The 16,662-nt window shown below is 34.2% G+C and overlaps 1 protein-coding gene across 1 annotated transcript; it reads right to left on the reverse strand.

Annotated features, from left to right (window-relative positions):
* Positions 1-4,690: 4,690 nt before the first annotated feature.
* Positions 4,691-15,882, reverse strand: LOC107008150 (probable E3 ubiquitin-protein ligase LUL4). The gene is made up of 3 exons (XM_015207078.2): positions 15,278-15,882; positions 5,288-5,795; positions 4,691-5,112 (listed from the first exon to the last, which is right to left on the reverse strand). Exons 1-3 carry the CDS (start codon positions 15,730-15,732, stop codon positions 4,993-4,995), a joined length of 1,083 nt encoding a protein of 360 aa, XP_015062564.1. The 5' UTR covers positions 15,733-15,882; the 3' UTR covers positions 4,691-4,992.
* Between the last annotated feature and the right edge of the window lie 780 nt (positions 15,883-16,662).

Raw genomic sequence — 16,662 nt, forward strand, 5'->3', positions numbered from 1 at the left:
AACTAACTTATTATTTCACTTTTATAATATATTATTATTATCCAATCTACCAGACATATTGATTCATCTCAAGATCTTACATTTTAATAAATAAAAAATATAATTAATATATACATATCATAATAGTTATATCATGATAAAGAATATAAGTATATTTAACAGTTTAAAGAATATGCTCTTGTCCATTAGTCTAATAACTATCTCCACTCGATTTCGTTCACTATATCAAGTTAAATTATATTTAATCTTGTACTACAATCATACTAATGGCTTGCCCAATTTCATCTTAGATTGTGAACAAATAAATTTATACTTATAAGACTATATATAAGCTAAAACCCTATTATATAAGTGAATAGACGCATAAACGAATATATGATCTATTAATTTTTTAAATTAAATTTAATAAATAATTATAATTTTATAATAAATATGAAATATATCTAAACACATGATTAATAATATATATCTAAACACATGATTAATAATATAAACTCATAATTAATAATATATATCTCAAACAAAATAATCCTCTCAAGTAGTACTATATATAAAATACCACAATTGGAATCACTAGGGTCGTTTTTCACGGATTTCACTTAATTAAAACACACCAAATTAAAGGAAGAGTAATTAAAATGTATCAAATTATATGTCAAAATATCATAATTATCACTTTCCTTGCTAATCAAACCTTGCATGCCATTCTTGTTAAAGGCATTTTATTAGGGAAAAAGTGATGTCCTTCTTAAAATTGAACATAATTATTATTCTTTTCTGGAACTTTTTTCCTCTCAAGTTATGTCTTTCTACAAAATAATCAACCTTCTTCCTTTGGTAATTTAACCATCTTCGTATGCCAGCAATAATGTTGCTGTAATTATACGTTTTTAAAACATATATTAGAGTTTTAGTACATTAATTATGTGTTAATTTTTTTTATCAAATATGTATAAATATTAGATTCTGAATACAATGATCAACGACAATTAACTAGTGTCCATAGAAATTTAATATTATTTGTTAATATGTATATTTGTTGCGGCTAAAAATTGTTATCGCCATTGGGTTAGGATTAAAGTAATACCACCACATGGTCAAAAGAGATTGTGATTTATGAGAATATATTGGGTAACATATTAATGCAAGAGATGTATACTCACATCCCATGTTTATACATTCTTTTGTAATCAAAACATTCAATACTCATCACATGGCCTTTCACAGTCTATAAAATTCCATCACCAAAGTGGCATCTTCTTTTACTGCTCTAAGGAACATTCATAATATTTATACTAGTTTAAAAAATATGCCTATATATACTTGCATTAGGGTTTCTTATGCATGCTCCTAGATAGAGTCAACACTCAAGACTAGCTAGGCAAAAGGACCCCATAGCAATAGGGAAGTGAAACAAGGTGGTTGGAAGTGTGTGTATTGGGAGGTGGGGTGGGGGTACTCTTTTATCTTTTTTGTCGGGTATCCGTATTGAGGTCAGACTAAATTTGCATTCGCGCTGAAAAGTTCCACATTAGGGGTAAATTGGTCTCTAATAAATTAAAGTCGAGCCGACTCTATACTTATGATTCGAAATCTAGACCTTTACTAAAAGGTGAATCATTCCCACTCTTGTTAGTGGAGTGTGAGGTGTGTGTAACAAAAATATATTGTAAGAGTGAAAACATTAAATATTTTATTTGACTGACCTCCATTCTGGGTTATCAAACATGTTGAATGACTTTCTAAAAGAATTATCGTTAATTAAATAACCATATGGGATATTATCTCAATTTATTTGCTTCCATAACTAGAAAATGTCAAGTTAATATTAAATTTCATTTTGATTGATCAAATGCCTAAACTTTAATTTTTTCCCTATTGGTCTAGGGTGTGGGTCGGAATCTCAGCAGTGAAAAGAAAATGATTTAATGAGAATCAAATATTGTTATCATTACGTCCAAATAAATTACTATTCAAATTCTTTTCAACAATCCAAACTATTATAGTCCTATTTTTTGTTTCTCATTCGAAGGGATAACAAGGCTGTTTCGTTGACTGTTGAGTCGAGCGTATATCAAAACAATCTCTCTATCTCATAAAAATAAAGACAAAGTCGTTGTACATATAACACACATTTTCTAAAATATATAGAAAGTGAAGTTTGTTTAGTACTCATATTCTTATAATAGGTTTCTATCTACATAACCTTTTTTCTTTAGTGGAAAATTTTGAATTCAAGTACATTATTCAATAAGAAAGGATGTATATATAAAACTAATAATAGCAAAAAAAAAAAGTGATAAAGTTATATAATTTGAGGGAGTCCCTACTTAATATAGGAGTATATAAATTGACAGTATATAGATCCAAGATTAGTAAAGACTTGTGTAAGTGAAACTCCCCCCAGAATGTTCACACATAAACATCAACAATATTTTAGAAAACTATAAAAGATGTTAAAGCTAAAAGTCAAAAACAGATAATATGAATTTTATTTGCAGGCAGAAAAGGAATCTGTAAGGATGAAAAATAATTGGTAGCACAAGAAAAGAGGGAGAGGGGGGGGGTAGGGTGGGGGGTGGGGGGCTGGTCCAATTCTCACTGTAGGTCAAGTGATCCCTTCAGTTATCTGTCAACTTTCAAATAGTTGGCATTTTGGATGTCACTGCTATTACATTATTTTTCTTTATTAACCTCCCTACTCATCTACATCTATCTATTTTTGTGTTTCTTGTATAATAATAAAATAAGTAGGAGTATATATTATGATTGGGAGAAGACATCAAATGGATGGATTTTGAATTTGTCACGAAAAGTTAATTACATGTTTAAACTAGCTATTATGACGATTTATTACACACAGAAACTTTTCGAGATAAGTTCAACAATTGTCCAAATAACTTAGCTTGTGGGGAGTTACATCTTTTTTCAATCTAAGCTTCCTTAGCCATTATATCCATTTGAAATCATCATTTAACACTATGAAGGGTAAAGTGTATGCAAATCAGATCACGATAGAGCGATTGTTTTCTATAGATATATCCGTTGCTAAAGATAAAATAATCTAGATAAAGATGTAATGTAATAAAAAAACAATAAACGGTAATAAAACAATAGATAGTAGCAAGAATAATATTATAATTAAACAAACAACATATAATAGCATAGATGGAAGAACAATAAGCAAAGAGTAATACTATGATTACTAGGATGGATAACAAGTTCATACACTATAACCTACTAGTATGGACACACTCTTTTTTACTTCTAGCATAATTCATGTCCTCCATATCTTTTTATTTAAAATCATATCCTCGACGAGGTATAACTGCACCATATCTGATCCAAATCTTGAATGACATGATATCCTCAAAGATGTAAGATTTGTGGATTGTACAGTATATCACTCAGGACAATAGAATTTTGTCAAAGGAATATGATGAAATTATCACTATGTCACTATATAGTTGCCGCCAAAAAAAAATTTGTACTAGTGACTGAAAAAAATTCCACCTTTTCACACACACACCAACAATAACACTACAACCCCCCCCCCCCCCCCCCCCCCCAAAAAAAAAAAAAAACTCTCTCACTCCTTCATATGAGCAAAACCACGGTTATAAATTTTTGGAATAAATTTGACCTACGATTTCTTTTTTATATCTTAAGTAGGTTTTGGTGTTCCTTTATTACTTTATTAATTTGGCTAAAGGGTATATATATTAGATGACATTAGATTAAAAAAGGGAGGTGGTTTATATAGGCTTTTTAGAAGAAACAAAAGGTTGAAAGATCATCAAACATATTGTGAAGGAAGATTTTCATGGATGTGATATCTCCATAAAACAAAATAGAGTGCATGGCACTACCAAAAAGCATAATGAAGTGCATTAAATCCCAAAAAGAAAGTAGAAATGTAGATGATTTGATCCACCATACTCCCTCCACTTCAATTTACTTATTCGATTTTTGATTTTTCCATCTGATCTTGAACATGTGATGTGAAAAGTTTAATTAAATAGTTGCTTTAAAAAAGAAATGTCATTTTTTTTGAAATTGCTTATAAATAAAAGTAAGTCAAATAAATTGAAACGAGCGTGATAATGAAAGGGGGGAATGGAAGAAATGATTGAAACAACCGACAAAATGCTCTTGAAATTTCTCCAACTTGATCTTCAAAATGTAACATATGATGTATGAAAGAGAAAAATGGGGGAAAAAAAAGAGAAGAGAAATGAAAACACAATCAATGATGTAGAAGTGTCATCTTCAATACTCAAAACACTGAATCAAGCAAGCAGAGAAGTGTAATGTTCAAGACTCAAAAAACTATGTATGGTCCCCAAAGAGAAAAGGCAGTGCATATGTACAAAGTTTGTAACTAACATACAAAAAAGCTATAAATGTTACTGTTTATCTTCTCACTTTCAGACCTTTTGGGGATGCTGCTCAAGTTTGTCTTGCTTACTGCTAACTTCAATGCCAAATATTCTCCCACAGACCACCCTTTTTGGCTGTTTTTAAGAGTAAAAGAAAAAAAAGTGAAAAAAATCTGTCCAGATCCAGAATGTTCAAAGTCATTCTTGTGACTTTCTTGATTTTGAATAGCCATCTTTTGTGATCTTGACCAAGGAAAAAAGGCCTAAAAGGTTTACCACATAACTGAATCTGCAAGCAATGGATTCAAATATAGGACATTTGGAAAGGTAAGCAATAATATTAAAAGCTTTAGTCAGAGATCAAACATACATGAATGTGTTCATGCACCATACTTCCAGTGCAGTGAAACAAACTCATCTGGACCATTTTGGACTAGGTTTATATTTACACTGCAATATAACACGAGTAAACGAAAAAATAGTTGGCCAAGAAAAAGTGGTCGATTGGCCATATGAAGAACTACAAATATATAGGGACAAACATTTACGAAATGAAAACAGAAGACACGTATGATGAGATTAAGATTGCTACTTTGTTTCTGCAAGAAAATGCTCACTCATCGATATCACCATTATTAATCCTTATCTCTAAGAGTTCTTCAAATGGTTGTCGACAAATTGGGCATCGGTTTGACTGAAGTCTCAATGTGTTTGCACATCCACTGCACATGCACTGGAGAACAGGAAAAAGTTATTAATAAATTAAGCAGCCAAAATGTTAATGGGTGAAAACAGAAACCATCAGAGCACCCGAGAGACGATCAAATGTAAAATGCAACTCATGCAGTGGAAGACAACTCATTAGTCAGTGCTTATCAAAAAAGCATGACTGCATTAGTGGTTCTTACCATATGGCGGCATGGAAGAACTGCTGTATCTTTGGGTTCCGTCATGCATATTACACACTCCTTGCCTGAGCCATTGTTCTCATAATCTGGGCCAGAGTTTCCAATTCCATATATCTCATGCAGCTCATAGCGAACATTATCAACCCATAAAATCTGCCTGATTATTCTCACTTTGAAAGTCCCTTCATGATCCTTCTCCAATACAGCTTGACTAATTTGCATATGGAGGGACGTTTTAGGCTGAGTATCACTAATATGATCCTCTGTTAAAACAGATGGAAGGCAGGTTGTAGCAGTTATTACAAGGGGAAACACACTATCTTCTGATGATAGTTCGGAGAGATCGTCCATTTCAAAGAAACTCAAGTCAATGCCTGTCCCAAAAGGCTGACGAAATTTCTGTCCAAGTCCTCTCTGGAAAGGAACTGTTATAGGTACATGGACATGGGGGTATATTGGAACAAATCTGCAATGAGGCTCTTCCTTGACAAAATAAAACACTGTGATGCTGTACAACAGAAAGGAAAAAAGAAGAGAAGTCATTTCATGATCTAAACTAGATAAGGGATTCAGCAATAAGATTTACTTATCAAAATAAATAAAGCAATAAGATACAATCTGTAAGTTATTGGACAAGTAATATCTACTGGTACTCCTGCCAATTTGGAGCACATAATTCCCACTGAACACCCACATACTTAAATCAATTAATATGAACCAGATCACCTTTATAAAAATGAAATCAACAGGTTAAGTGACTTTACATTGTTTCCTTTGAGGCTCCAAGCTTTTCTTTCTCAAATAAGTATTCAGCTAAAACTTTTTTGAGGTTTTCAGTTCCAACACTGAATCTGTACAAATCAAGATCAAAAAATGAAGTGACACTACATTGTCTCGTTTGAGGTTCAAGCAGTTGCTCACTATCACCTGAGTAATATCCCAACCAAATTATAAAGTATGGGACGGATAGATTTTAAAATACTTCTCAAATAAGTCTATCTCACTAATGAATATTGTTCTTACATGATCACAAAAATAGGTACATAAAGAGATTCCCTGAAACTCTGAAATGTACTAGACAACTTGCACGGAAGAGCATGGCCAAATTATGTTTCAGGGTACTATTTAGTAATTTCCATATGAATAGTATCAGTGTCACAAATAAGGACATGGCAACTCCAAAAGGTTGTGTTTTATTCGATAATTTTCTTCCCTCTCTTTTTCTGCCCCACGTTCCTATCGTTATTTGACCTTCGCCACACAAACTTCTCTTCTTTTGAACATAATGGTAAGACAGGGCCTTGTTGGCAATCACATGCAACACGAATTTTCTTTCAGAAATGTTCAATCTAAGTTGCTCGGACTCGGGTGCGGGTGTCCGATACGAATGCGGATCTAAAAGTCGGATCCTTCATGACCTAATTTTTAAGATTCGGGTATATATGGATCCATGTATAGATACGGGTGGGGGGATTGGCCTAAATCTAAGGAACTATGCAACTCAAATATGATAAAGTAATTCAGAAAAAATACACGGAACTACACAAATTAAATATGACAAGTAGTCCGGAGAAATGCAAGGTGCTACTAAAATCAGATCTGCAAAAAAGAGTAGTCACTGGAAGGATATCACCATTCTACACAAATTAAATATGAAAAAGTAGTTGCCGGAAAGATGGCATAGTGATACACAAATTAAATATGAAAAAATAGTCACCGAAAGGATAGCAGGGTGCTACACAAATTAAATATGAGAAAGTAGTCATCGAAAAAGATATGTGAAATTAAGTGTTGGCCCTAACTTACACCCCAAAAGCTAGCTCATGAGTGGAGGTTTGTCCAAATCCATACAAGGAGAGAAAATTCCCATCCCTATGCCAATGTAGGACTTCTTAACACTCCTAGCAAGCCCAAACATCAACTGGACCGTGAACACTTATAAATGTGGCCCAACATCGGTGAATAACAAATTGGGATAGGGCTAGTCCCAATACCATGAGAAACATAAGAGAAGAATATTATTGAATTTTGTTGTACCTACATTATTACACAAAAACCCTATTTATAGACACTACAATACAATTTTTTACCAAGTAGTTACTATTCTTATTCCTATTCTAACAAACAACACTCTTTCATTTCTTACAACTCACATAATATTACTCCCATACTATTTTCTCACAAGCTAATTAATAGATTGTGGATTAATCTCTCTATTTGGTGTGTTTCAAATATTCAGGTACTACTCTATTTATACAGTTATTGAACCTCTAGATTACATCATTAGTGACACAAATGTGACAACCAAATTTCACAAAGTTTGACTGTCAAACTCCACCAAAATTTAACTACCAACTTCAACAAATGTGATTGTCAACTTTCACATTTGTGGCTGCCAACTTTCACAAAATTTGGTTGTTAATTTCCACAAGTGTGGCTGCGACACTTCGATCCCACAAATCTCTCCCTTAATTTTCTTTTTCTTTTTTACTTCAAGGCTTGATCTCAATATCTGAAAATCTTCAAACTTGAGCGGCTTTGTATTATAAGCTCCTTTAGCAATCTTCTCAGCCAAATAACGTGACAAATACATGATATTGCTGCCACGTATTCAGCTTCACAAGTTGAGAGAGTAACAATGGATTGTTGAATTTGTTATTATAACTTCTTTTCTCATCTTTTCTTCGTCGACTTGTAAATTATCTTCCAGTTGATCTACCGTCATTATGTCTAAATCTATAGACTCCTCAATAGCACACCACATAACAAAAGTTAGGTGTTAAAGAGCAAAGGATCTTTTCTACCATATGCACATCATCAACTTCTTCCCCATACCTTCTTAGTTGATTCACAACAGTCATTAGTCATCAATCTTGAACAGAAATCCGTATAGATTCGGATTCTTTCATTTTTAAAACTTCAAAATCAGCCCTTAAGAGTTTGAAGTTTTATCTTCTTTACTTTATTAATACCTTGAAGAGAATTTTGTAAAATCTCCCAAGCTTCTTTTGAATTAAGGGAGAGATTTATGGGATCAAAGTGTGACAACAACTTTGGCAGCCACACTTGAGAAAAATAACCAAATTTTGTGAAAGTTGGCAACCACAAATGTGAAAGTTGGCAGCCACATTTGTGGAAGTTGGTAGTCAAATTTTAGTGGAGTTTGGCAGCCAAACTTTGTGGAAATTGGTTGCCACATTTTTCTCACTAATGATGTAATCTAGAGTTTCAATAACTCTATAAATAGAATAGTAATTGAACATTTGAAAACACACCAAACAGAGTAATCCACAAACTATTACTTAATTTATGAGAAACTAGTGGGAGTAATATTATTCTGAGTTGTAAGAAATTAAAGAGTGTAGTTCATATAAAATAGTCATCTTTTGACACTACCGAGTTCTCATTAGTGTTATTGTCTTATATATTCAGGTATCATCTTTACCCCATTATAATATTTGGTCTCGTTACTCTCTTTCTATTTAGTGTGGATATCATCCTGTGGGATTATCATTTTCCCAACAGAAAATAAGTTGATTTAACATTGAAAACCTCATTCCAACCATTGCTCCAGTTTAAAATTTCCTCTTCATGAAACCCAGAAAAGTCCCCAAGAACTTGATTCTCCATGTGTAAGCTAGCTTTTTCCACAGTTCATCTTCATTGAGTGGTCTTTGTTCCTACACAAGATCCACCAATGAAGTCTAATTAAGTAAATTACTCTTATTCTTCTTTAGATTCACACCATTAGAAGCATTCCATTCCTTTAGCTTAGTCTTCAGCAATTTAAGTTTGCAAGACAATATAATCTGGCATTTCTTGGATCACAAAAGAATTCCACTAGTCTTCCGCCTTTTTCTTAAAACCCTTCAACATCCATCCATCAATTTTCAAATTTGATATATGATTTAGAAAATGCCAGACTCCAGACTTAAAAGAAATAGGACAATGGTTAGATAAAATCCTAAGGAGTAAGGATTGTTTAATAATATTGAACAATTCATCCACCCAACAAAAAAAAAAGAAATCTATCAATTCTTGAAAGGCATTCATGATTGCTTCCCCTATCCCAAGTATAAAATGCCTCATAACAGTGGAGAATCAATGAGTTATAAGTCCTCAATTATTTCAGATAATTCCTTCATACACATTGTTGTTTCTTCTTTCAATCACAAACTTGGTAGTGTTAAAATCTCCAGAGACCGCACAAGCCCATCTTGTAGAAACTAGCTACCATGTCTCTCCCTTGTGCAGTTTAGAGCGTGAACCCCAGATAGGAAGCAGCTGAAATTCTTGCTGACAGAAGTGAATTTACAGGTAATGGAATGATCACCAGTGTTCATTAACTCTCCCCTCCACATCCTTTTATCCCATGTCACTAAGATACCTCCAAGTCTCCCATTTGCCTACAAAGTCACATATAGTCGGTCAATCTATTATTGCATAGTTGTTTGACAATCACACTATAATTCCCTTCCATCTGTACAATATATATCTGCGCTTCTCCCGTATTAAAAATTTAATCACCCTCCTCTTTGCAATATCACTCAAGCCCCATACTTTCCATGATATAATGTGAATCTTCACTGGGAATTATTCCAATTGTTTCTTCCCCTGTTTATCAAACCACCATCTTTAAAAAGTGATAGTTTAAAAGGTATTGTATTAACAGTCCAGTAACCAGAAGGTGCTGTGGGGAGTATACAGGGGGTAGCTCCATTACATATTGTGTAACTGTAATGAGCTCAAAAAATCTATCATGGCTTCTATATCATTTGCAATTGCCAAGTTACACCAAAAAATGGGATAAACATCTGTACTTGGTACTAACTACAGATTCTGATTTGCTTACAAAAATCCTCCCATTCTTTTCCTTCCAAATGGTCCACCATACTGCTGAAGGGATTGCATGTTTTCATCTTTGTTTTACTCAAGCTTTTTTAAATTAATCTCCAACCGACAGATTCTTCACTTCATTCTGGTCATCTGGTTTCAGGGTAGAGGGAGTAGATTACTGGCTTCCTTTCGCTTCTCCTCCCTCTTCTTGTCCAGTTACAGGAACAACCACACCTCCCATTTCTACCCATGAAACTCAGCTAGCTGAATCTGAATACCCAAAGATTGAATACCCTCTACTGAAAATTGGTGTGATTGCTCCACACAAACCATTGTCGTCATGATTATCCAAACCCCTTCCCCCTCATACATCTCTTCATCACTATCCTCTTCACCGTCTCCGTCTAATATTTGAAGCATCTGTAATTTGCACGAATTTACTAGACTTGAGTATCTACTACTGACTCTACCCACGTAGCGAGTCACAGCTTCGTGTATCATATAAGTTGTCAGCTTCAATATTTTCATGTATATAATCCAACTTGGTTAAGAGCCTGAAGTCATTTGGAAATTTTTACCCAAATCGTAATCAGGCTCAACCTCTTTCTTCTTTAAGAAAGAATTGAGCCTGTGAACCGAGTCCAAAGTTTGGTTTAAACCCCTGATTGAGTCCAATATTATTCAGTTCACCTACACACCCCAAAGGTAAATCTAGGTGTTCAAAAATTTTAAAAATGGTGGGCCTACACACCCAGCCACCCTACCCTCTATAATATCAGGCTCTGGAGGGGACTTCACACAAAGCATAGCCATAGGCTTGACAGCTGTCTTCTTCGTTATTCTTCAGACCTTCATTCACCATCGGCAAACATTCGAACCAGATAGGGAAGCTGAAAACCAAACCATCATTGTCCACTTCTACAAAATTTGGGCTCTTTCCCCGTGACCCTTTGACTTCGATTCTTGCCAATTGTAGGTGTGTTTTTTAAAGAGTGTCCTCTGTGACAATCCATCCACCACATTTCTCCTCTATCTCCTTCATAACCTCCTTTGACCAAAGATGTAGAGGTAGACCGACAGCCATGATCCACAAGCAAACAGTGATTGCTTTCTCCTGAGCACAAGCAATCGGGCAACCACCATTTCAGCTTAAGGGGTTCTTGTTTCCATCTCTAGTCACACCTAGCATTACTTGTTCAGCCATTTCCTCATTAGGAAATTTAAACAAAACTACAGTTCATTCAGGTATACCTGAACACCAAAAGCTAATTTCCATTTAGCCGCTACTATCTTCACTGTTCTGACTGAGTGAGACCTTCCAGCATCGCTGAATAACCCCCTTACTAGACATCTGCTTCGCAAGTCATTTCCCATGATTACAGAAGTACAACAGATTCATTCACTCTGCTATTTGACAATGAAATTTCCCTTCTTTGCCTGCCATTTACTCTGCCTGGCTATATCAGCATAAGAGATGTTCTGATTCTACAGTTGTCTGACGACTGGGTTTACTGCACCTTTGAGCATGAACTTCTCAACTTTTCCTGCTATATCTCCCCATCCTTTGTTCAGGGATAGTTCAGGACCAATAACTGATCTCCTCTCCCCTTTGAACTACTACTACACTAATGCCTCTGCCACAACTGTTGTACTTTTGAGATAAAAAATAGTAACATAAATGGTCATTTAAGCTCCAGATATCATACTTATTCCCCTTTGTTGCTGATGACAGGTGCATTAAATCAGAAAGCCGCATCAACACCTTCTTACTTATTCCCTTTTGTTGCTAATGACAATTGCATGAAATTCCTCTTTCTCTCCACCAAGTCAAACCAGATTTCAGCCCCAGAGAAGTCCTCTGTGACTTCAAAAGATTTATCCCCGGCTGTTAAGTAGAACTTTTTAAAACTTGTTAATGAAATCGCACACCATGCTTTAATCAATCAGAAGAGATTGAAGAAAAATTAATGAGCTTACATGATGTCAGTTGGATTTTAGAAAATCACCTTGTTTCGTGCCTGGGATCATTTTCTCTCAAGTAATCTCAAAGCTTTAGACCCTTGTATTCTGATTAGGAACCTTTTGCAACCAAACTAAATTTATGCCTTTTCCCGGCCTTCGTAAAGTTTTTTTTTCTTTTGTAACTGGTAAATTCTTCCTAAAGCTTTATAACAAAAACGAGTAATCAAGGCCAATATCTTTTTGGATGAATAATAAGATTGATCCCTATAAAATCACACATTACCCTCGTTCCTCTAATTACATCTCAAAAATTAATTTTAGAAGTTCACTGGGAACTTTCGGTGATGGCCTAAAGTTGTAGAAGAAACTAAACCACCTATAGACAAAAATTCAAAGTGTATGTGCAAACATTACACCACTGTCTAAAATTGTCTGTGGGGTTGAATTCACATAATCTGAAGTTGTCTGAAAGCAGTAGTTCACATGCTTCTGATTGTTTAATGCATGGGTTATTCAAAGATTTTTAAAACCGGGACAAAATATAAACACTGGCCAGTGGCCTCAAAAGGGGCTATTTGAGAAAATCATCCCCAAGGGAAGGGCTATTGTTGGACTGTTTAGGTAGAGGTTTGGATTTTGGTGTGGCCGGTCTTACCATAACTACACACAAGAAAAAAAGGTATTTTTTTTAATGGTAACTGAAAAAAGAAAAAAAGAGGGGAAATTTACACCATGAAAATGGAGTCTGCTAATCATTTTCTAGCCTTCACATATATCAAGATTATTTAGCTTATTCCTTGGTGACAGCAGGGACCAGAAAGATACTAGGATAGAATCCTCTTAACAGAGCATAATCTTATTGGATACGTTTTGCCACTATATCAAGCCACATGTCATATCCCATAGATGGCACATCTGGAGGAGAACCAAATGACAAAGACTTCATCATTAATAGAAGTGCAAAATTGTGCTTTGAAAACTACTCAATGATCTAACCACTTTTAGTAATGTTGCACAAATGTGGATGTCACTTCACTTTTGGCACTTAAGAGACATAGTTACGAATATATAATGCTTCAAGTCAAGAAAACAAATCAAGGAGTAAGAACTAAAGAAAATAGCTTAATAACAATACAGCATAATAGAAGACGGGTTTATAAGGGAAATGTGGCTAATATATTTAGGGCCCATACATGAGAATTGCAACTCACTATGAGTTCTGTTACTATCTCTATTGACTATTTAAGGACACTTTTCCATCTAGAGAATATAGTTTTATGTGTTTCGACTATCAATGATAGGCTTCACAATAGAGCAATTAGATTCTCAAAATTTCAGGGAAAAAATGCCTCTGTAATTTTAGAAAAAAAATGCCTCTATAATTTCTTACCTTCCATTTTCTTTTACTTTTTTTCTTTTTGATTACAAACCTATGCTCCTAATCAACAATCTCTCTTGATCTGTAATGAGTATAGCATATCTCATGTGAGCTAAGCACGTGTGGGTCTGTAAAATTTGACCAAAATCGTTGGTATAAGGATTAATTAATTTAGAGGCCAAATTGGAGCACTTCAACCCATTGTGACACAAGTGGATAAAACAAAACTTACATACAGCTATCAAACTTGAAACTATACAGCAGCGAGTACAGCACATCATTTTTGAGATTTATATCTTCCTGCATCTATTTCATGCGAGTTGTTGTCTGTTCAGACTTCAGCCCCAAACCCAATGGGGCCTTTTACTTAAGCTGAAAATCAGACACTAGTTTCTATACTATTGCTCTTGTAATGATTCTACCCCTTATTCGTTCTTGGATCAGTCCTATAATTGCTAAACATAGAGAGAAGGATAGCCAATTCCCATAAAAAATTACATAATAGAAAACAGAGCAATGACACAAGTATAGTGCAAGCCAAGCTAATTTACAAGATATAGAAGCAGTGTAATTTTGGCTGACGTTTTGTACAAATCCATCAGAATTCTAATGTTTGGCAAGCTAAGTAATAGAAGTTGTTGTTTGCGCATTAAAAGTAATAACAGAAAACAAAACACTGAACAGACAAGCTCAGATGATCTTCCAATCACAGATGCGGCATCAAGTAGTTAAAGATGTTTTCAAAAGGATAACTGAAGGTGGAAGAGAGGAGTCATTTTGTGCACTTGACATTACTCCAGTAACAACTATTACACCACACCCTCAAGTAGGGGTCAACTATATAAATCGGTTACATCCATTCTGTTGCATTTGGGTCCATTTTGTTCCAACCACTTAATTGTCTTTTAAGACAAACCGGGGTTCCCTGAAAACTAGATTAATCCCTAATCAACTTAAAAGAACTCCAAGAAAACACAGGACGTAACATATGTGTACCTATAAACATTAAATTTAATCTCTACTAGTCAATATTGCTTATATGGATCTCTTGCTTCAAAATCTCTTTAGTCAAGAAGCTCTATATATGATAGCAACAGGAAACACCGGAGCAGTATCTTACTGAAGCTATGGGAGCTAGTTATCTTAGTATGATGTTCATTAAGGAATGTAACCTGACAACAATAATACGAAAAAAGAATAATAGTATAGCATCTTTTTTCTTTGAGAAGGTAAAGCAATGAACAATAATATAACTTCTTAAACCAGTAATCATTGGCCCCTAGACTTCACCAATTCAAAAGTACCCTGATGAATCTGCAGATACAACTTCATTTTTTCGCAAAAGTAAAGGTCACAGAGAAAGAGCAAAGATCCAAGCAACATCCATTTAGCGGCATAACAAGCAAGAAAATCTTTCTTCACCAGTTGGATAATCTGTTAACTCTAAACTTAAGATAAGAGAATCTTCTTGGAAAACATAGACTAATCAGCTAGAAGTAAAGACCTCCAAGAGAAGGAGATCCGACAACTCACACATTGGTACACAACAAGATGGCTAAAGTGAGGTGCTCTAACTTGCTTAACTAGAAAACTACAAAAAGAAACAAAGATCTCATCTTGCATTCTTGGTATTTAGTAATTCATCTGGAACAAATTCAAATTGAGCTACCACATCTCATTTTTCATAATCAGTATTCAGTACCCAAATCAATCAGCTGAACTAGGTTCCTAATTAACACCATTTTTCAAACAACCGCAATTCCAAAACATTTACAATTCAATAAATTAAGCAAAGAAAGGGAAAGAACACTTACTTTCCATCAAAGAGAGCATCAAAGACAAAAGAAACCAAATAATGATCTGGGTTTTGCTCATCAATCTCAAGCTTTAACGAATCTTTATGCACATTAACACCACTCTTAACTTTCTTAGCTTGTTGGGTCTCAACATAAGGTGATGGGGTCACCATCCCCACTACCTGATGATGATGAGGAGGAGGTAGGTAAGAAGCAGACCAATCATTGTTATGATATGGAGTAAAAACAGACCTACCCACTACAGGATTAGTGCAGTGGCAGGTAGAGGGGTAGGAGTAAGAAGGTGGGGGTGGGAGGAGATGAGGTGGAAAAGGGAAAGGGGGTGGAGGGTGGGGGTGGTAAGGAGGGTCAGAGGAGTAGTAAGAGTAAGAAGAAGAAGAAGAAGAAGGGTAGGAATAATAAGCATTCCAGCTATGATTTCTTCTTCTGTTGTTGCTCTGTGAAACGCCCATCACTATTTTTCTCTACCGTCCTCCGCCGCACACCACCGCAGCTCAGCTCTGTTTGGACTGTTGGGACTTTAGAGTGACAAATGCCTCTCTCTCTCTCTTGGGGGAAAAACAGTGACCTTCCTTCTGTCCTTTTCTCTCTCTTGTTTTTTTTTTTTTTTTGAAACTTTATTTTTTTTAGGTAAAATTATTTTATTACTCCATTTTGTCAAAGTTTGGTTGATAAGAATTTCTTTTTTTTGGAAAAAGACATCAAATGCATTTTCAAATTGCTTCGATATATACATATTATTAAAAGTGAATTTTAAAAAATCATATTCAAAATTAATAAATTGAGGGAAAGACATGTGTTTAATGTTTATAATGATTTAATATTTTATAAATAAAGTAAGAATAATTATCATCTTAATATTTTAAATTTTGACTCATTGCATTCACTTCACCTATAAAATCCACTTATCTTTATTTTATAAAATAAAAAACTCAAAATTTGATTTTGGACTATTTGATTAAATAAATAGCTTAAATATTCATTCGATTTTTCATAATGATTTATAGTTCATCCTCATCGTTTAGCTATATATTTGCTTTATTTGCCACTTTGATTGTGGTTCAATCATTATATTTAGCTTAGTGCTTCAATTTTTTAAAGATTATTTTGATCTAAAATTATATATACATGATATAAGTACTTCGAAAAAATAAATATATCTTCAAAAACACAGGATAAAAGGAGTAAAGATTGGAAATAAATTTTCACTAATTTAATCATCTTTTTCATTTAATATGACAATAGAGATTGGAAATTGATTGTAATGAATTCTAGATTTTTCTTTTCTTCCTTGTCCTTTTTTTTAACGCTATTATGGAACAATTTGGCATACAATTTTTCACAAATATAATGTATTTATTGATGTTCTTAGATTTAATTCT

The sequence above is a fragment of the Solanum pennellii genome, chromosome 1 (assembly GCF_001406875.1).
Source record: "Solanum pennellii chromosome 1, SPENNV200".
In the NCBI taxonomy this organism is placed as follows: domain Eukaryota; kingdom Viridiplantae; phylum Streptophyta; class Magnoliopsida; order Solanales; family Solanaceae; genus Solanum; species Solanum pennellii.

Excerpts from the sequence above, each read along its gene's own strand:
- LOC107008150 (XM_015207078.2), bottom strand. The coding sequence starts at position 15,732 with ATGGGCGTTTCACAGAGCAACAACAGAAGAAGAAATCATAGCTGGAAT. Across the intron at positions 5,796-15,277 it reads GATGCTCTCTTTGATGGAAA|CATCACAGTGTTTTATTTTG; the intron begins GTAAGTGTTCTT and ends TCTGTTGTACAG. Across the intron at positions 5,113-5,287 it reads TTCTTCCATGCCGCCATATG|TGCATGTGCAGTGGATGTGC; the intron begins GTAAGAACCACT and ends CCTGTTCTCCAG.